This window comes from Pantherophis guttatus, chromosome 16 (assembly GCF_059756535.1).
Source record: "Pantherophis guttatus breed Tessera chromosome 16, ASM5975653v1, whole genome shotgun sequence".
Lineage (NCBI taxonomy): Eukaryota > Metazoa > Chordata > Lepidosauria > Squamata > Colubridae > Pantherophis > Pantherophis guttatus.
This window is the reverse complement of record NC_142078.1, coordinates 5605443-5625877: the sequence shown is the minus strand read 5'-3', so window position 1 is coordinate 5625877 and position 20435 is coordinate 5605443. Positions and strand designations below refer to the sequence as shown.

The 20435-nt window shown below is 45.5% G+C and overlaps 1 protein-coding gene across 20 annotated transcripts in view; it reads right to left on the bottom strand.

The window, feature by feature from the left end:
- DNM1 (dynamin 1) overlaps positions 1 to 20435 on the bottom strand; it is a 98482-nt gene that overhangs the window by 40292 nt on the left and 37755 nt on the right. For 12 of the 20 annotated variants that reach the window (XR_015730099.1, XR_015730097.1, XR_015730096.1 and 9 more), the window contains exons 11-15: positions 13457 to 13543; positions 12306 to 12376; positions 11392 to 11443; positions 10323 to 10334; positions 7279 to 7392 (exon numbers count right to left, since the gene is read on the bottom strand). Coding sequence is in view for 13 of the 20 variants with exons in the window: in XM_087879511.1 (XP_087735637.1) it covers positions 7279 to 7392; positions 10323 to 10334; positions 11392 to 11443; positions 12306 to 12376; positions 13457 to 13543 (336 nt within the window). In the remaining 7 variants the exon portion in view is untranslated. The remainder of the gene's footprint in view (positions 1 to 7278; positions 7393 to 10322; positions 10335 to 11391; positions 11444 to 12305; positions 12377 to 13456; positions 13544 to 20435) is intronic. The other 8 variants (XR_015730101.1, XR_015730102.1, XM_087879507.1 and 5 more) reach the window with 1 other exon arrangement.

Here is a 20435-nt window from a genome sequence, read left to right as displayed (position 1 = left end):
CCACCACGTAAGAGAATCACCTACGCAAGCAGGGTAGAGGTTTAGCAAACATCCTCAAAAAAAAATCCATATTGATTCTCAATTCTGTCAATTCTTGAATCCAAAGAGGAAGCACCTTTTAGCTTTTAATTCATTGGGAATTAATCTGATGACATGAACAGAAAAGTACGCAACTAATAGGATCAGAGGTGGGTTTCAGCAGGTTCTGACCAGTTCTGGAGAACCGGTAGCGGAAATTTTGAGTCGTTCGGAGAACCGGTAGTAAAAATATTGACTGGCCCTGCCCCCATCTATTCTCTGCCTCCCAGGTCCCAGCTGATCGGGAGGAAATGGGGATTTTGCAGTAACGTTTCCCTGGATTGGGGTGGGAATGGAGATTTTACAGTATCCTTCCCCTGAAGTGGGGAGGGAATGGAGATTTTGCAGTATCCTTTCCCTGGAGTGGGGAGGGAATGGAGATTTTGCAGTATCCTTCCCCTGGAGTGGGGAGGGAATGGAGATTTTGCAATACCTTCTCCTGGAGTGGGGTGGGAATGGAGATTTTGCAGTATCCTTCCCCTGGAGTGGGGTGGGAATGGAGATTTTGCAGTATCCTTCCCCCTGGAGTGGGGAGGGAATGGAGATTTTGCAGTATCCTTCCCCTGCCATGCCCACCAAGCCATGCCACACCTACCAAGTCACACCCACAGAACCGGTAGTAAAAAATTTTGAAACCCACCACTGTATAGGATCAAGATTAAGGGAGGTACTAATACCACTCTATAAAGCCTTAGTAGGACCACACCTGGAGTACTGCGTCCAGTTTTGGTCACCACACTATAAAAAAAAGGATGTTGAGACTCTAGAAAAAGAGCAGAGAAGAGCAACCAGGATGATTAGGGGACTGGAGGCTAAAACATACGATGAACGGTTGCAGGAACTGGGCCTGGCTAGTCCAGTGAAGAGAAGGACCAGGGGAGACAGGATAGCTGTCTTCTAATATTTGGGGGGGCTGCCACAGAGAGGAGGGGGTCAAGCTACTTTCCAATGCATCCGAAGGCCAGACAAGGAATAATAGATGGAAACTGATCCAAGGAGAGATTCAACCTGGAAATAAGGAGAAATTTCCTGACAATGAGAACAATCAACCCATGGAACAGAAGTTGCCTTCAGAAGTTGTGGGAGCTTCATCCCTGGAAGCTTTCAAGAAGAAACTGGACTGCCATCTGTCAGAAATGGTGTAGGCTCTTCTGCTTGGACAGGGGGTTGGACTAGATGACCTGCAAGGTCCCTTCCACCTCTGTTAATCTGCATTCTGTACAGGCGGAGAAAGATGGTTTGGCCTCCACTCGGGTGAAATTGTCGAGTTTGTCAGCCCCGGGGGTCTGACTTCTTCCTTCGACAACGCCTAAACGTTGCAAGAAACAGATCGGCAAATGCCAATAAGCTTCCAAAATTTGGACGGAAGCGAAAGTCTTCCATCTGGAGGGAGAGTAGAGCATTTTAGCTTCTTTCTTTAAAAAATATATATATATATATTTGCTAGGAAAGCCGGGGCTGAAGGACTGGGGATTTATGGAAAGGGTGGATGCCTGGATATGTTGTTGAGAGGGAGGGGTGAGGGTTTTTTACTGGAAATGTGGAAGAGGAGAGGAGGAAAGAGAAACACACAAACTACACACCGCTTTCCTTTCCTTGCGGTGGGGAAACAAAGATTCCTTTCTTTGAGGGTCTTTCCTGCTCTACCAGCCCAGGGGTCTCTGTGCTGTTATTTATTATTTCGGCTGGCAGGTAGCAGCTTTCTTTCAGCCGGCTCTCCCCATCGAATGGGGGCTGAAGACATCTACAGCTGGTTTCCCCCCACCCCCGGCAGCCTCCCCCTTGCCCACCCCCCCAGGATTAAAGGGAGCCCCAATTCTCCCCTTCCCTTCTTTCTCCCAATTTCCCCCCCCCCCACAGCTGGAAGTGGTTAGAACGGCTTATGCTACTCAACTGAAGTCATTCCAGGCACTTTTGAGCAACTGCAGTCAAGGATAGGGTGGGTGGGAAGGATTTGGGCCACCTCTGGAATCCAGATGCGGAGGCCAATCTGAAATCTAAAACGCATGTTTGCTTTTGGGCTGGCGAGGAGGAGGAGGAGAAGAAGAGGAGGGAGGAGGAGGAGAAAGAGAAGAGGGGGAGGAGGAGAGGAACAGGAGGAGGAAGAGAAGAGAGGGGGAGGGGAGGGGAGAAAGAAAAGAGGAGGAAGAGGCGAAAGAAGAGAAGGAGAAGAGGAGGAGGAGAAGAAGAGAAGAAAGTGGAGGAGAAAGAGGAAGAAGAGAAGAGGGGAAAGAGAAAAGGAGGAAGAGGAAGAAGAAAAGGAGAAGGAAGAGGAGCAGGCGAGGGGGAGGAGAAAAGAAGAAGAGGAAGGGAAGAAGAGGAGGATGAAGAGGAAAAAGCAAACGAGGAGGAGAAAAGAAGAGGAGGAGGAGGAGAAGAAGGAGGAGGGAGAGGAAGGGGAGCGGGAGGAGGAGAAAGAGAAGGGGGAGTAGGAGAAGAAAGAAGAGGGGGAGGAGGAGAGGAACAGGAGGAGGAAGAGAAGAAAGGGGGAGGGGAGGGGAGAAAGAAAGGAGGAAGAGGCGAAAGAAGAGGAGGAGAAGAGGAGGAGGAGGAGAAGAGGAAGAGGAGAAGGAGGAGAAAAAGAGGAGGAAGAGGAGGAGAAAGAGGAAGAAGAAGAGGAGGAGAAGGAAGAGGAGCAGGGGAGGGGGAAGAGAAAAGAAGAAGAGGAAGGGAAGAAGAGGAGGATGAAGAGGAGGAAAAAGCAGACGAGGAGGAGGAGAAAAGAAGAGGAGGAGGAGAAGAAGGAGGAGGGAGAGGAAGGGGAGCGGGAGGAGGAGAAAGAGAAAGAGAAGAAGAGGTGGAGGAAGAGAAGAAAAGGAGGAAGAGGAGGAAGAGGAAAAGGAGAAGAAGAGGAGGAAGGTCCAGGTCAGGAAATTTTAGCGGGCAAGACCAGCCGGGCAATATTAGTCAAGGTGGGGTGGAGAACAGCAAAGAGTAATATGGCAGGGAGCGATTTAATCTTAGGAATTATCTCTTGCAGTTGAGTCCCCTTCCAAGGTTTTGGATGGCCTTCAAAAGTCTCCGAGAGGAGAAACATCTGGAAATCTTAAACCGGAAAAACCCGCTTGGAACTCTAGAGAGGTTGAACTCAAAACCCAATCATCCTGTGCAAACAGACTCAAAAAAAAAAAAAAAAGGCATCGTGCGGCCTTTTCCCACCGGTGTCTTCCAGACGATTTTGGCTCCGGATTATAACTACGTAACTCAGAGGTTGGCGGGAATCTTTTTCCAACCCAACTTAGTGGAAAAATCCACGGCATCTATCAACGATTGCAGTGTTTCCATCCCAACCTTGGAGACTTTAAGAAGACAAGTGGACTTCAATTCCCAGAATTCTGCCGGCTGGGGAATCATTCTGGGAGTTGAAGTCCCACCCGTATTAAAAGCCACCAAGGTTGGGAAACATTTAGATCAGGGGTCAGCAACCTTAAAAACTCAAAGAGCCACAAAGGTCCTAACCAGAAGCGCCCCATTCAATTCTGGAGCTGACCGGAAATCCGGTTCCCCCACCATAGAGTCTCCTCCTAGCGCGGCGTCCTTTTTCCTCTACCTTGTTGTGGCTCCGACCCCCGAGCCCATTTTATCGGAGGAAGAAGGCTCCGAACATGAAGGAGAGAAGCCAGCCAGGCCTCCCTCTCCAGGCCCCTCCTCTCTGGCAATGCCTCAGGTGTCTGCCGAGGGAGAGGAGATTGACCAGGAGCCAGGTGTCTCCAATGACAGCGATGAGGGTGATAAGTCGGTCCTGGATCCACACCAACGAAGGCGAGATAAACGTTTGCAGCAGATGAGGAGGCGTGCCAGGGATTAAGCTGAGTCACTGGACCACACCCCACAGGCTATATACGAGAGTGTGGTGGCCATTTAGACTCTGTGACGGACAAAGCTAACTTCTGGCTAGTCACTTTGTACAACGCCTGATCTGCTGAAGGTTTCATGTTTGAGCTGGACTGTTTTGAAAACTGTATGTATTCGTTGGTGTTATCTGGTGGAGGAACACTCCCTCTTCTTGTAGTAAAGCACTTGGCAGATGGTTATCGTATTGCTGGCAAGTTCCTGATAACGAACCTTGTGTGTGCCGAGTACTTCTTTAACCCCCGGCTGGCTGTTTGTGTGTGTGTGTGGGGACGGGGACAGAACATACCTGTCATAACCGAAAGTCTTATCAGTTGTGGAGCCGACCGGCGACAGGGAGCTGCAGAAGAGGGATGAAAGAGCCACATGCGGCTCCAGAGCACCGGGTTGCTGACTCCTGATTTAGATAATCAGAACACCTATCCATTAAATACCTTGAAGCTGTCATCACCGTCCCCAGCAGTCGGTTTCAGATTATGTTACTACCGGTTCACCGCTCACACTCACACTCGTTTTGTGCGTGTGTGCATCCCTGTTCGCACACGTGCCTGCCTTCTGCACATGCGCCCAGCCTCCAACACATGCCTAAATAGGATGGCATAGAGCTGGGGTGGGCCCACCGGCGATTTCCGCTATTTCCGGTCCGAACCGGCTGAATAATGAACGCATGAAAAATTCATATCCCTAGCAAATTTTTCTCCTTCTATTGCAAATTAACCTTTCCTTTTGAGTTACGAAAGTTGAAATACTTTCGTAAGGGAGAATATATATCGTGCGTACCAGGGGTGGGTTCTAAATTTTTTTACAACCGGTTCTGTGGGTGTGGCTTATTTTGTGGGCATGGTTTGATAGTCATGTGACAATTCTTTAGGATTTAGCAGAGGTACTGGTCTACCACGCTTTTAACTGCTTGCAGAGCTGTACCGGTCTACCCATTTGTTCTTGGAGCGTTCCGGTCTGCCCATTTGTTTTTGGAGGCACCGGTCTACCCATTTGTTTTTTGAGCACTCTGGTCTACCACCAAACTGCCTTTTAGCACTGATCAGCTGTAGGGCGGCCCTTTGAAGCCCCGGGGCAAGAGTTTAAACGGTTTTTTTCCTTCTAGCCAATCAGCTTGGACTCGGGAGGCAGCAAATAGATTGGGGGCAGGGCCAAATAAAAAGTAAGAATAACGCGGAGTGGGGGGTGTGGGAGGACCCAGCTCCCAAACAAAGAGAACCGGTTCGGTGATGTCATATCGTCACCGCTACCGGCTCAGCCGAACCGGGAGGAACCCATCACTGGTGCATACACTGTTCTGCTTCCCTCCCCCTGCCAACCATCCTTTTTGATTTACACCTTTTTAAAGAAAATATAGTAAACAAAATCCAACGTATTCGGGGAGAATTAACTTTTATGTCTAAGGCTTACAAGCGTTTTCATACTTGGTGGGTTGGATCATCGCTTAATTTGAAAAATCCCTTTGAAAAAAGCAATAAATAGCAAGCATCTGAAATTAGTTCAAAATAAACCAGAGTTGTTCCTACTAGGTATCTTTCCACAAAAAAATTAATAAGGAAAATGTATATTTGATTATACATGTAATAACAGCTGCAAGAATTGTGTATGCTCAAAATTGAAAATCAGAGAAAATACCTTTGGAAGAAGAAGTAATAAAAAAAAAAAATTAGACCGTGCAGAAATGAATAGATTAACTTTGATGATTAAAGATAAGGAGGAATCAGAATATTTTAAAGCGTGGAATTATTTTTATAGCTGGTTGGAAAAGAGATATAAATGATTGATACTATAGTTTTGTACAAATGATGATTATAGTATTGATTTAGAAATGAAATGTTAGAATGGTTTGGATGAATATGAATATGAAAATAGAAGAAACTTATGGAAAAGATGGAAAAGAAGCCTAGACGATAACACCGAGGCGTCACAGGGAAGGGAGGATTGATGTATTAAATGTTTGTCTGTCTTAAAATTTTTTAAAAAATATTAAAAAAAAATAGTTCAAAATATATGAGAAGGAAATATTCTCCGCTAATCGTGTTACTTTAGGCCTCCAGATGTGCTCTAAACATCTGACCCTCCCGTGAGTACCTTTATTTATTAACTTAACCTCTCAGCTGCTCCACTCTCAAAAGATCTTCCAATACTTCCTTTTCTAGCACAATCCCTTTACCATCCTTTGCGTTGACGGCAAATTGCCGTCCGCTGCCATTTGCCCAAAATGCTCAAAGCTAGACGGTCAGTCCTGGCTGCTCTAAAATATATATTTTTTTAAGCTCTCCTGGCAGGGAACGAAAACTTAATGCCGACGAAAAACACTTTTTACAACTGCCTCGATTTCAGCCAAGGCGAAAGAAAAAAATCACGGCGGCCTCTGATTTATGGGGGGGACACCATTTAATTTATTAGCGATATGCTAGCTAGGAATTTTGCCAAGGAGAAAGGAAGTATTATATTTTCTCTCTCCCAAACTTGCAGAATCCCTGGTGAGCCTGAACAACGCAAATTGTCCGTGCCTTTTTGTTATAGACAAATGCATAGAAAACAGCACACACACAGAGAAGTTTTTCACATAAAGCAACTGCAAAGGGGAAAAAAAGGAGACGTCTATGAAGAGTCTCAATCATCCAATTGATCAGAATAGAGCGGGAAGGGACCTTGGAGGTCTTCTAGTCCAACCCCCTGCTCAAGCAAGAGACCCTATACCCATGATGGCGAACCGATGGCAACTCACCTCTAAAAGAGAGATTTCCAACCTTGGCAAATTTAAGACTTGTGGGCTTCAACTTTCAGAATTCTGGGAATTGAATATTATCATATGTGGTGGACATCAGGGGTGAAATCAAAATTTTTTCCTCCTACTGGTTCTATCGGCGTGGCTTGGTGGGCGTGGCAGGGGAAGGATATTGCAAAATCTCCATTCCCACCCCACTCCAGGGGAAGGATACTGCAAAATCTCCATTCCTACCCCACTCCCGGGAAAAGGATATTGCAAAATCTCCATTCCCACCCCACTCCAGGAGTAAGGATATTGCAAAATCTCCATTCTCACCCCACTCCAGGGGAAGGATACTGCAAAATCTCCATTCCTACCCCACTCCAGGAGAAAGGATATTGCAAAATCTCCATTTCCACCCCACTCCAGGGGAAGGATACTGCAAAATCTCCATTCCCTCCCCACTCCTGGGGGAAGGATACTGCAAAATCTCTGTTCCCACCCCACTCCAGGGGAAAGGATATTGCAAAATCTCCATTCCCACCCCATTCCATGAACTAATTTCAGCAGGGTTAGAATTTCTTCTCATTTACGGCGGAGGAAAGGGGGACGATAAAATTCAAGGTCCTTACCTCGTCATCTTTGTACCACGAGAGGTTTTCAGCCGTCAGGACAAACCAGTATTCCTTGGAGCCGCCTTTCATGATGCCAATGTTGTTGATCGTGAGCCAACCTTTGCGGATCACCTGTGGTCACCGAAACACGCCAGAGTCATGAATGCCAGTCAAGGATCCAGACCAATACAAATACAATGGCACCACACCAAACACAATAAGCGGCAGAATTGGCTTAGAAGCTGTTCCGTGGAGAGCACACAACTCAAGCCAACAATCTGAGATTAGTGATGTGAAGTCTTGGGGGGGGGGAATCTGGAAAAGCTTTAAGGGAAATAACATTTCCTTCCCCCCCAAGTCTAAAAAGGGAAAGTTTTTGCAAAACTATGCAATGCATGCAGCCGTCTTTGCATAGTCAGGATTATCGATTAAGCAAGGCAAAGGAAGAGATGAGAAACAAAGGAGTTAATAAGCATTTAATGACTAAATTGTATTTTTCGGAGTATAAGACGCACCACAGTATAAGACGCACCTACCTTTTTTGGTGAGGAAAAGAAGAAAAAGAAATCTCCCTCTGCCTCTGAGCATTTTTGCTTCCTTGCAGCAAACAGCCTGCTTTACTTTCAGTTTCGTTTTCAGCATAGCTTGATTAGCACAAGGGGGGAAAAAAAATCTGCTCCAGCAATTTACCTCTTTGCAGCAAGCTGCAGAGCCCTGCGCAAAACAGCTGAGAACAAATCAGCCAAGAGTCGGGAGGCCGATGGAATCAACTTGTGCTAATTAGGCTGTGCTGTAGCTTGAGGGAGCTGTTTTTTCTTGCTGTTTGCTTGCAAGGAGGTAAACTGCTGGGAGGCAGAGGCCAAAGGGTGGGGGCCAGTGGGTGGGCGGGGCTACATTCGGTGTATAAGACGCACCTAAATTTTCATCCCCTTTTAAGGGGGAAAAAGGTGCGTCTTATACTCTGAAAAATACGGTAAGCAAGAACGGTGCTGGGAAACGAAACTTGAGTTCCTCTCTATTGTGTTTATGCTGTGTGTGAACCTATCAAACATCCTCACAGCTGTGCCCTTGGCCATGTTTAATACCATGAACCTCAGATTAGGCACCTCGGAAAGTCATATTTCTCCAATTATCTAGAGAATGACCAGTTGGGGATTCCCCACTTTCCACAACCTCCAGTCCACACACCTCTGGATCAGGGTTGAATTCAAGAAGGCCCCACGTTCCTAAGATGGCGGCCTTCAAAAGGTTGGAGTTCAGCAACTAGGAGCTCCAGAAAAGATGGTTATGGACCATGCTGACTGGAGAGAGTGGCAATTATCCACCGCATCTCCAGAACATCAGATTGGAGGCACTCTACTGAAGAGGTCCCATCTCAAGCTACTTCCTAAAATGGTGGCCTTCAAAAGGTTGGAGTTCAACAACTAGGAGCTCCAGAAAAGATGGTTATGGACCATGCTGACTGGAGAGAGTGGCAATTATCCACCGCATCTCCAGAACATCAGATTGGAGGCACTCTACTGAAGAGGTCCCATCTCAAGCTACTACTAGAGGTTCATATTTACTCAACTGGGCACCACAGGGTGGTCCCACTGACCTACAGATCTTTTCATCTGCTCATAACCTTTGCTCAGTGCCATCAGGACACAACTGTGTTGGGTGCCAGCACACAAATGACATTGTTTTGGAAATGTGTTCCTTTGTTTTCCATGTCTATCATCCTAAATTCTGGGCAACTGATGTCCATTGTCTGTTTTTTCCCCTCTTTTCCATCTGTTGGGCATTTCATGCTTCTTCCCAACTTGGAATCTGCCTGTTGAGTTTCAGATATGTTTAAAACCACTCGTCTGTGTGTCCTGCTCCTTAAAAGGAGCATCTTCCAGATGGAAGACGATGGGAGCTGTAGTAACCACATCTCCAAAGCACCGGCTGATCTGGATGGGTGACTTTGCAAACAGGAAACCTCTGGGATGTTAGAAAGGTGGAACTTTACACTATTTGAATTGTTTAATTCTACAATTCCCTTCATGTTTCTCTGATCCGCCTACAGCAGTGATGGCGAACCTTTTCTGCACTAGCTGGCTGGCGTGCACATGCCTATTTTTTGGCTGTTTTCAGGCTGTCTTCAGGCTGTTTTTCAGGCCGTTTCCAGGCTGCTTTTTTTGGCATTTTTCAGGCTGTTTTGGGCCGTTTTTTAAAAAAAATGGCCTGAAAATGGCCCAAAAACAGTCCGAAAAATGGCCCAAAAACATGACCTGAAAAATGACCCAGAAAATGGCCTGTTTTTTGGCTGTTTTCAAGGCCATTTTCTGGGCCATTTATCAGGCCGTTTTTCAGGCCGTTTTTCAGGCCGTTTTGGGGCTGTTTTGGGGGGGCATTTTTCAGGCCGTTTTGGGCTGTTTTTTTATAAAAAAATGGCCTGAAAATGGCCCAGAAAATGGACTGAAAAACAGCCTTTTTTCAGGGCCATTTTCTGGGCCGTTTTTCAAGCCGTTTTTCAGGCCGTTTTTGTGGGGCATTTTTTAAAAAAAATGGCCTGAAAATGGCCCCAAAACAGCTCAAAAAATGGCCTGAAAACGGCCCAGAAAACGGCCTGAAAAACAGCCTGTTTTCAGGGCCATTTTCTGGGCCATTTTTCAGGCCGTTTTTCAGGCTGTTTTTTTGAAAACGGCCCGAATAATGGTCTGTTTTTTGGACGTTTTTCAGGCCGTTTTCAGGCCGTTTTCCAGTGCTCCGGCGTCCGCGAAGACCAGAAGAGCAGCTGATGATGGTGTGCATGCCCACAGAAAGGGCTCTACATGCCACGTACGACACGCGTGCCATAGGTTTGCCATCACGGGCCTGCAGTATCCAAAACGGATAAACCCTTGTCCAATTTGAACGTCTTCGCTTCCTTATTTCTCTTTCCCAAGAAACCTGGGTCAGATTTTGACTTCTTTCTCCTCCCTGCTTTGTCTGCGTACCTCCCAGAGGTTCTAAAATTAGTATTTTATTTTTTTTCAGACATGGCCACAAACAATGAGTGGCTATTTTATTTCTCTCCCCCCCCTCCTCTTACTCACCAGGATCTCATCCTGAAAAAACAGAGCCGCACCAGCAGAAACAACAGGAGCAAAGAAAGGAAAAATTATTACTCAAAAAACAAAACAACAAAAAAAAAAGCAATTGGAAGGAAGAAGCTGTGCCACTAAAAGTGTGTGTATATATATACATAGAGAGAGAGACACACACATAAATGCATAGATGTATATACACACATATACATATAGCTTTCCCGATTTGATTCCACCGAATGCAGACACCACAATATTCAGACTTACTCCACACCCGTAGAGGACGATGGGAACTGTAGTCTCAAAACATTTGGAGCATGCTAACTTTCGGAAGACCGGGAGATGATAACCACCCCCTCCACCCAAATGTTTATGACTGGAGATGTTAGCCCGAAACATTTCAAAAAAAAAAAACCTCATGCCACAAAAGGAAATTTGCTTAAGTTAAAAAGGAGAAGAAAGAAGAAAGGGGAAAAATTAAGCATAGGGGCTGATCTTGAGAGAGGAGGCCAGGGCCATCTAGGAGTTATGTGCGGACTCCGGAGCCTCCAAAGTCGGACATCAGCGAAGCAGAGGAACAGGGGGAGCCTGTTCCCAGTGCGTGCATGCGCAGAGCAGCCAGAAGGCAAGAATAGTTAAGACAAAAGGGACGACTCGGGAGTAAGGCTTGGAGATGATTGGCCCCTCCCATAAGACATAAAGGAGGCACGTGAGCCTTTGCAGGAAGCAACTTTGTTCGTTCTGGCTGGTTTAAATTCTGAAGCTCCGTTTTTGGTGTGGCCTTGCAAAGCTAATTGCCAATGAGGTCTTCGGCAGCGTGTCAAGGGAGATAAAGGAAGCCTAGGCCAGAACCCCTACCCATCTTGAAAAATGGGGTGAAAACGGGAGCCGATGGATGGCCAATGTATAGAAACCGAATTTATCTACGTAGAGGACACGGTCCACATCTCCCGACATCCACAATGGACATTAATGAAATCATCCACCATAAATCATGCCAAATAACACTGAAGACCACTGACATCCATTCACGACACGGGAACCCCCTAACGTTCAATTATTGAGGGATTCTTCTTACCTGATTCCCGGCTGTTTTTTTCTTACTCATTTGGCTGCTCCTTTGCTGAGCACTGCAAAAGAGAAATTTATATATATATATATATATATATATATATATATATTTATTTATATAGAAGTGGGTGTGGCTCACTGATGATGCCTTAAAAGGCAGAAATAGCTATCTGAGTCTCCCAGAGAGCAACACAGAGTTGCAGTTTGTCAGCAGAAAAAAGGCCCAGAAACTTGTGAATGAGATTTCACAGAACCAGGGCTGTAGAACAACTTAGTTTACGTAGGTAAAACCTGGCTAGAAAGAATATGCATATATATTCGCGATCAGAATAGAGCGGGAAAGGGACCTTGAAGGTCTTCTAGTCCAACCCCCTGTTCAAGCAGGAAACCCTATCCCATTTCAGCGAGGAGGCTGTCCACTCCTTTCTTAAAAACCTCCAGTGACGAAGCATCCACAATTTCTGGAGGCAAACTGTTCCACTGGTTAATTGTCCTCACTATTGGGAAGAAAATATATTTAAAGACCTAAAACATTAGATGGCCTCTGGAAAAACCCAAAGATCCTTTTTCAAAAGGCAAATGGACTTCCTTTGTTTTTCCTTGAAGATGTTTTGCTTCTCGTCCAAGAAGCTTCTTCAGTTCTAGCTGAAGAGTCTTCTTGGATGAGAACTGAAGAAGCTTCTTGGATGAGAAGCGAAATGTCTTCAAGGAAAAACGAAGTCCAGTTGCCTTTTGAAAAAGCACCTTTGGGACAACCATGACCAGGAGGACTAAGAATGTCCGTAGCCTTCTGGAAAAGCCGTGTTTTCAACTTTCCCCAGGAGGCAGAGTTAACATCTGGGTGAAATTTGTCCAAGAGGAACAACTTCAACACCAAAAAGATGGGCTGAAGTCATCTCATAGAAGTACGTTTTGACTTACTTGGCAAACCCAATGAAGTCTTCATGATTGGTATTCATATAGGCGAGTTCAATATCTATCAAGAGCATGACCTGAGAACGAAAACCATGAAGAAGCATATGAGATCTCTCAAAATGACCTTCATCAGCATCTCGACAATAAGCTCATGGTTACTAATGCCAGAATACTGCGTCAGGGCCTCCAAAACTGTGAGTCTTCTGCTCCTGTAACCCATAGGGAGGGGGATTATGGGAGTTGAAGTCCAGTTCGTCTTGTGGTTCTCCAGAGGTGGAAAGCTGGGCTTTGTTGGGGGAAAAGCTTGGACTCCAAATGAAAAACTGCCCTCTGAAAGGGGGCAGTTGGGTGGCTACAGAAATGGGAAGCATCTCCAGACAGGAGTCCCCAACCTTTCGGACCTCAGGGAACACTAAATCCATAATTTTCAATCCCGCAGACCTCTAATACAATTTCCTGGGTGGACGTGGCTAGGTGGCCATGTGACTGGGTGGGCGTGGCCAACTTGATGGCCAACTCGATGTCACTCATGTGGAGGGGTGCCTCGCTGGCCTCTACTCACCGCTCCCCTACCAGCCACTCCTCGCCTCCTCGCCCAGGCTCCTTAGCATCCCAACAGGAGGCAGTTGTTGGAGCTAAGCAGCCACCACGAGAAAGAGTTGGCCAAACAGCTCAATTCAAATTGGATCTGGCTGAGAAGGAGGCTCAGCAGAAGCACCTCACTGAGGACTAGGAGCACAGGCTTTCCAAGCAGAGGGAAGACCTGCGGGAGTGCAAGGCCAGGTACCGACGCCTGGAGGCTCAGCGGGCTGAGATGGTCAGCCAGTTCCAGGCCATGAGGCAGTCCCACTGGAACGAGGCCCTCCGGCTCTTTGCCACCAGCGGCTCTTCCCTCCAGCCTTCGCCCAAAGCCCCACACCAGGAGGCCGAAGCAGACCCCGAGTCGGAATTTCTGCCCCCCTCCGACCCACACAAAAAGACCCCAAAGGGGGAGACTCTTTGCAGCAACACAAACATTCATTGCATGTATCCAGCTCAGGGGCCGTAGTTTGAGGACCCCTGATTTAGTGCAATATAAAAAAAATGCAAATAATTTTTCTGAGGACCACCAACATTTCCACGGACCACCAGTCGGTGACTGCTGAGATAGAACATACCTGCTCTTTGGTCCTTCCTTCTCTCTCCCGGATGTAAGTGGTCACGATACGCTCCATCTCCTCTCGCAGGTGAGGATATTGGACTAGCTGTATGAGGAGGAAAATGGAGAGGGAAGAATGTCCACTCAGAGAAGAAGGAGGTGGAAAACATACCCCCAAACCCTCCAAGAGTATCTGGCCAAGGTTGTTGTGGAGCGTGAGAAAGCAAGAGGGAAGAATATGGGAAAAAGGGAAAGCTGTGAAGATGTTTTCCAACGTTCAACTAAGTTTGGAAGTTCTTCCTTAAGGCGCATTTTGTAAGCCTGCCTTCAATCATGGTGGGTTTTCATTTCAGTGTAGGACAAATCCATCTATGGTGGCTTGCAAATCACGGCTTAGGGAATCAATATGTGGAGTGCGTCAGGCCAACTGGGCCTTAACCAATCAACCACGTTTCAAGGAACCATGGCTTGAGGTGATGCCGATAGCAACGTCTCCCATGCCAGGAGGATGACGTTGAAGATGAGTTATGGAGTCCATCCAAACACATTTTAATTTTTTTAAAATTTAATTTTATGGAATTAACAATAGCCACCCCTTCAGAAGACCCTGGGTGGGTTTAACAAGGAAGCCATCCTTAACCATCATTTAACAAGGGGTAAGGAGGCTATTTATGATGTTTTGATGTTTGCTGTTGTTTCGGAGCAGTGTTTCTCGACCTCGGGCCCCCTTTGAAGGTGTGTGGACTTCAACTCCCAGAATTCAGCTGGCTGGGGGGGAATTCTGGGAGTTGAAGTCCACACATCTTCAAGGAGCCAAGGTTGAGGAACATCACACTGGACCACAAGTCTCCACACCTTGGTTACTCTACGATGTGTGGACTTCAACTCCCAGAATTCCTCAGCCAGCTAACATGGCTGCCTGAGGAATTCTGGGAGTTGAAGTCCACAAGTCTTAAACTTGCCAAGGTTGGAGACCCCCGGAGAACATCTTCTTTCTCGCTGGAGACAGCAAAAACCAGATAAATAAACAAACCCCAGTTTGGAAATTGGAAAACATCTTCCCAACTCTTCTTATCCAAAACAGACCCCACCCCATTCCTCTCCCAACCCCCAACCCCACCCCTAAAAAAATTGCAAAAAAAAAAAAGTTCCCCCACGTTTTGACTGTCGCTATTTGGCACGTCTCATGCGGGGGGGGCAGGGAAGCATCCAACGTTGTGGGAAAGCGAGGACATGCACGACAACGACACGGGTGGGGCCACGAGCAATGCACAACACAGATACAGCCGTTTCCCTCCCCACCCTACCCCCCCAAAAAAGGATCATGCGTTGGGGTGCAAAGGGGAGGGGAGAGGGGGCTGTAAGATAAGCAGCACCCAGAAAATGCCATCCTTTTGAACAAGAGAGCGGGCAAATCGGAGGAGGGGGACTGGCGGACGCCTTAAAATTAGGGGTGCCATCAAATTCAGCCTCAACAGACACCCCGTTTCCTGCTCCTAAATCTTTCTAACTAGGGGTGAAATCCAGCAGGTTCTGACAGGTTCTGGAGAACTGGTAGCGGAAATTTTGAGTAGTTCGGAGAACCAGCAAATACCACCTCTGTCTGGCCCCAGGAGTGGGGAGGGAATGGGGATTTTGCAGTATCCTTCCCCTGCCACACCCACCAAACCACCCCCACAGAACGGGTAGTAAAAAAAATCTGGATTTCACCACTGTTCCTAACCATGATCCCAGAGGAAGATGCCTCTCCCTGCAAACCATGGCTTGTCAGATCCCCTGATCCACCGCTAACCTACATCTCCAAACAGCTTTTTCCCCGGAATTGATGCTACCCAGTCCCCCCACGCTTCCTACCAATGGCCACGATCCAGGGGGGTATCCTAACCCTGACTTGGAATTAGGATTTCTTGGTGGGCATGATGTTAACAAGCTTTGCTCCCTGGCCAGAGCGACAAATCTGACTCACTCGTTAAAGAAGCCGTGGAAAAGAGCAGTTTCCTGCTCCTAAATCTTTCTAACTAGGGGTGAGTTAGTTTGTGGCTTAATCCCCTGTCCGAACATAGAAAATGGCTGCTGGGATCAGGACGCCGGGGAAACGAAATTGGTGAATCCTGGAGAGCGAGACTCCACCACGACAGATCATCCTTTGAGCAAGTTCCTGCTTCATTGGCTTGGACTACATGTCCCCTCGTTCTTGATTGCCTCCCAAAACTAACCGCATTTCCCGAGTGGGTCTCATATTTTTCCTTGCTTCGAGAGGGCCAGGATGAATACAGAATAACAGAGTTGGAAGGGAACTTGGAGGTCTTCTAGTCCAACCCCTTGCTCAGGCAGGAAACCTGCCTAGACCATTTCAGACAAATGGTTGTCCAATCTCTTTTTGGAAAACTTCCACCCACAACTTCTGGAGGGAAGCCATTCTGCTGGTCTATTGTTTTTGCTGTCAGGAAATTCCACCTTAGTTCCAGGTTGCTTCTCTCCTTGCTTAGTTTCCATCCGTTGCTTCTTGTCTTGCCTTCAGGGGCTTTGGAGAATAGCTTGACTCCCTCTTCTTTGGGGCAGCCCCTGAGATATTGAAAGACTGCTGTCATGTCACCTCTAGTCCTTCTTTTCATCAAACCAGACATTCCCAGTTGCTGCAACCGTCCTTCATATGTCCCAAAGGTGCTTTTTTCAAGAGGCAACTTTGCTTTCTGGTTTTTCTTGGAAGATGTTTCGCTTTTCATCCAAGAAGCTCCTTCAGCTCTGGATAAGAAGCGAGCCGAAGAAGCTTCTTGGATGAGAAGCGAAACGTCTTCCAAGAAAAACTAGAAAGTCCAGTTGCCTCTTGAAAAAGCACCTTTGAGACAACCATGACTTGGAGGATGGAGAATCTTCATAGACATCTTTCATACGTTTTAGCCTTCACTTCCCCTAATCATCTTGGTTGCTCTTCTCTGCACTCTTTCCAGAGTCTCAACATCTTTTTTTTAATGTTGTGATGACCAGAACTGGATGCAGTACTCCAAGTGTGGCCTTACCAAGGCATTATAAAGTGGTATGGATGATCTTGATTCTATCCATATACTAGCTGGATACCCGTGCTTCGTTACGAAACTATGGGATTGGGTGGCGATTTGTAAGTGGAAGGCGTAGACATTTTGGTGAGGTAGCGACGTTTAGTACTGTAAGGAGCCCCAGACCCCTCCTGAGTGAAGGAGTGGAGCGTTTGCCAGTTTGAACTGAGGTAATAATGGAATGTAAGGCAACTGGCAGTTGGAACAGAGTTCTTTTCAGGTGGGGAGGGGGGAGTAGAACATCTAACTCCTTAGCATCAGAGCATGTTAATCAGGGGTGAAATGCTCTGAAGTCTGCTACCGGTTCGCTTCGCTACTGGCTCGCTTCGTGCGAGCATGCGCGGTGCACGCCAAATGCGTGCTTCGTGCGCACCACAGGTGCTACTGCGCAGCGTTGAAAAAGGAGGATTAAGAAGCCTTTTCTTAGTCTGCAAAGGTAAGTAGAACAGCAGGATTTCCAATATAAATCGTGCGGCACAGCTGATCGTCGGAAATACCAGTTCGCCCGAACCGGTAGCATTTCACCCCTGGTGTTAATATAATACTGTATACGAAATACTAATGATCGGGTGGTCATTTTGAAAAATCCTTTCTTAGCGAGCATCTAGAAGCCAAGAGGAATGTACATGCCAAATTTCAAGTTTATAGGCTTTACCGTTCTGGAGATTTCGTGATGAATGAGTGGATTTCGCTTTTTATACAGAGAGATTCTTGATTCTACGGCTTTCTATATTCCTTCCGAGGCCACGTTGGCCTCTGTTCCACCCCCTTCTCCAAAAAATTTTGATTTCTCTTTCAGGCAGATCTGTCATCTCTTCTCCATTCTTCACCGACACCCACACAGGGGCTGTTGGAAAAAACAGATGGATCCATTTCCTGTCTCGTTTAGCAATTTTTAGGAATGATTTTCCCTTTTTTTTTTCCCCCTCTCTCCTCTCAGATGCAGGATTTTTAAAACGGGGTGGGTTTTTTTTTCTTCTTTTCTTTCTTTTTTCTTGCCACGGGGCGGGTTTTGCCTGAAATGAGTTCACCGTTGAGGAATTTGGGGAGCAGGAAGCCACTGTCGGACAGAGAAAAACAAAACAAAACAAAAATACGGGAAAATGTTGTTTAAACAGCTTCAAGTTTTCATTCATCCCCAAAGCAGGGAGTCCTCGATTTGCAATTGTTTGCTTAGTGACCGTTTGAAGTTACGACGGCACTGAAAAAAGTGAGACGTCACCACAGATTTCATTGCAGCATCCCCAGGTTCACATGATCAAGGCTGACTCGGCCTTCCGTCCTTCCATGGTTCGGTAAACGAGGAGCCAGATTGTTGGGGGCAAGAGGCTGACTCTGTAAACCGCTTAGAGAGGTCTATAAAAGCACTGTGAAGTGATATATATACTAAGTCTAAGTGCTATTCTGCTATTGCTGTAGCTGCATTAGGAGCCGTGGTGGCCCAGTGGTTAGGCTGCAGAATTGCAGGTTAATTCTGCCCACTGCCAGGAGTTCGATCCTTTCTGGTTCAAGGTTGATTCAAACTTTCATCCTTCTGAGGTCGGTAAATATGAGGACCCAGATTGTTGGGGGCCATAGGCTGACTCTGTAAACCACTTAGAGAGAGCCATAAAGCACTGTGAAGCGGTATATAAGTCTATTGCTATTGATCTGTTTCTATCTATGTCTATCCATCCATCTATCTATCTATCTATCTATCTATCTATCTATCTATCTATCTATCATCTATCTACCTATCTATCCACCCACCCATCCATCCATCTAACATCTCTATCTATCTATCTATCTATCTATCTATCTATCTATCCATCTATCTCTATCTATCTATCTATCTATCTATCTATCCATCTATCTCTATCTATCTATCTATCTATCTATCTATCCTAATATCTATATCTATCTATCTATCTATCTATCTATCTATCTATCTATCTATCTATCTATCATCTATCTATCTATCCTAATATCTATATCTATATCTATATCTCTATCTATCTATCTATCTCTATCTATCTATCTATCTATCTATCTATCTATCTATCTATCTATCTATCCTAATATCTATATCTATATCTATCATCATCATCTATCTATCTATCTATCTATCTATCTATCTATCTATCTATCATCATCTATCTATCCTAATATTTATATATTTATATATCTATATCTATATCTATATCTATATCTATCTATCCTAATATCTATAACAATATCTATATCTATTATATCTATATCTATCTATATCTATCTATCTACAGTATATCTATCTATCTATCTATCTATCTATCTATCTATCTATCTATCTATCATCTATCTATCCTAATATCTATATATCTATATCTATCTATCTATCTATCTATCTATCTATCTATCTATCTATCTATCTATCTATCCTAATATCTATATCTATATCTATTATATCTATATCTATCTATATCTATCTATCTACAGTATATCTATCTATCTATCTATCTATCTATCATCTATCTATCTATCTATCTATCTATCTATCATCTATCTATCCTAATATCTATATATCTATATCTATCTATCTATCTATCTATCTATCTATCTATCTATCTATCTATCCTAATATCTATATCTATATCTATTATATCTATATCTATCTATATCTATCTATATCTATCTATCTATCTATCTATCTATCTACAGTATATCTATCTATCTATCTATCTATCTATCTATCTATCTATCTATCTATCTATCTATCAGCTGTGGTGGCGCAGTGGTTAGAATGCAGTATTGCAGGCGAATTCTGCCGACTGGCAGCAGTTCAATTCTGACCGGCTCAAACTCGACTCAGCCTTCCATCCTTCCGAGGTGGGTAAAATGAGACCCAGATTGTTGGGGGTGGGGGGCAATAGGCTGACTCTGTAAACCTCTTAGAGAGGGCCGTAGCGGTATATAAGTCTAAATGCTATTGCTGTCAGAATTCGGGAGTTTGACAGCTGTCATGTATTTACTAGGGTTGCAGCGTCCCGGGATCAAGTGATTGCTGACAAGCAAAGTCAATGGGGGAAGTTGTCTTCATTAACGACCGTGTGATTCAGTTAATAACTGCAGCAATTCCCTTAACAAACCCTCGCAAAATCAGGCACGATTCACTGAACAGCTGCCTTGCTTAAGCAATGGAAATTCTGGATTCAACTGTCACTTTGAACAACGTAATAGCCAGACAAGTGGCTGTCCAGTCTCCTCTTAAAAGCCTCCAGTGATAAGAGTATCCACAACTTCTGGTGGCAAGTTGTTCCACTGGTTAATTATTCTGACTGTCAGGAAATTTCTCCTTAGTTCTAGGTTGCTTTTCTCCTTGATTAGTTTCCACCCGTTACTTCTTGTCTTGCCTTCTGATGCTCTGCAGCTGAGCCCCCTCTCTTCTCAAATATTAGAATGGTGTTATCATGTCACCACTAGTCCTTCTCTACATTAGAAAACAGAATGATAGAGTTGGAAGGGACCTTGGAGGTCTTCTAGTCCAACCCCCTGCTCAAACAGGAGACCGTATACCCTTCTGGGCAAACAGCTGTCCAGTCTCTTCTTAAAACACTCCAGTGATGGAGCAACCCACAACTTCCGGAAGCAACGTGTTCCACGAGTTAATTGTCCTCCCTCTTAGGAAGTTTCTCCTTCCTCGTTTCTATCTTCACCTCCATCAGATGCAGATGCTCGAAGGAGGCTCTTGTCTGCAGAAGAATAAAAACACGAAACAACAGAATACATTTTCTTTCCAATGTCAGTTTTGGGTTTCGGGGAGCTGAGTTTGGGGGGTTTCAGCTGCTAAACTCCACGCCTGGTGCAGTTTCCAAGCAACTCTTCAAAAGACAAAACAAAAAAACAAACAGAGAGAGAGAGAGAGAGAGAGAAATTGGAAGAACAAGCAGGACGGCTTCCCTGCATCATCCTAGGGGAGTTGCCAAT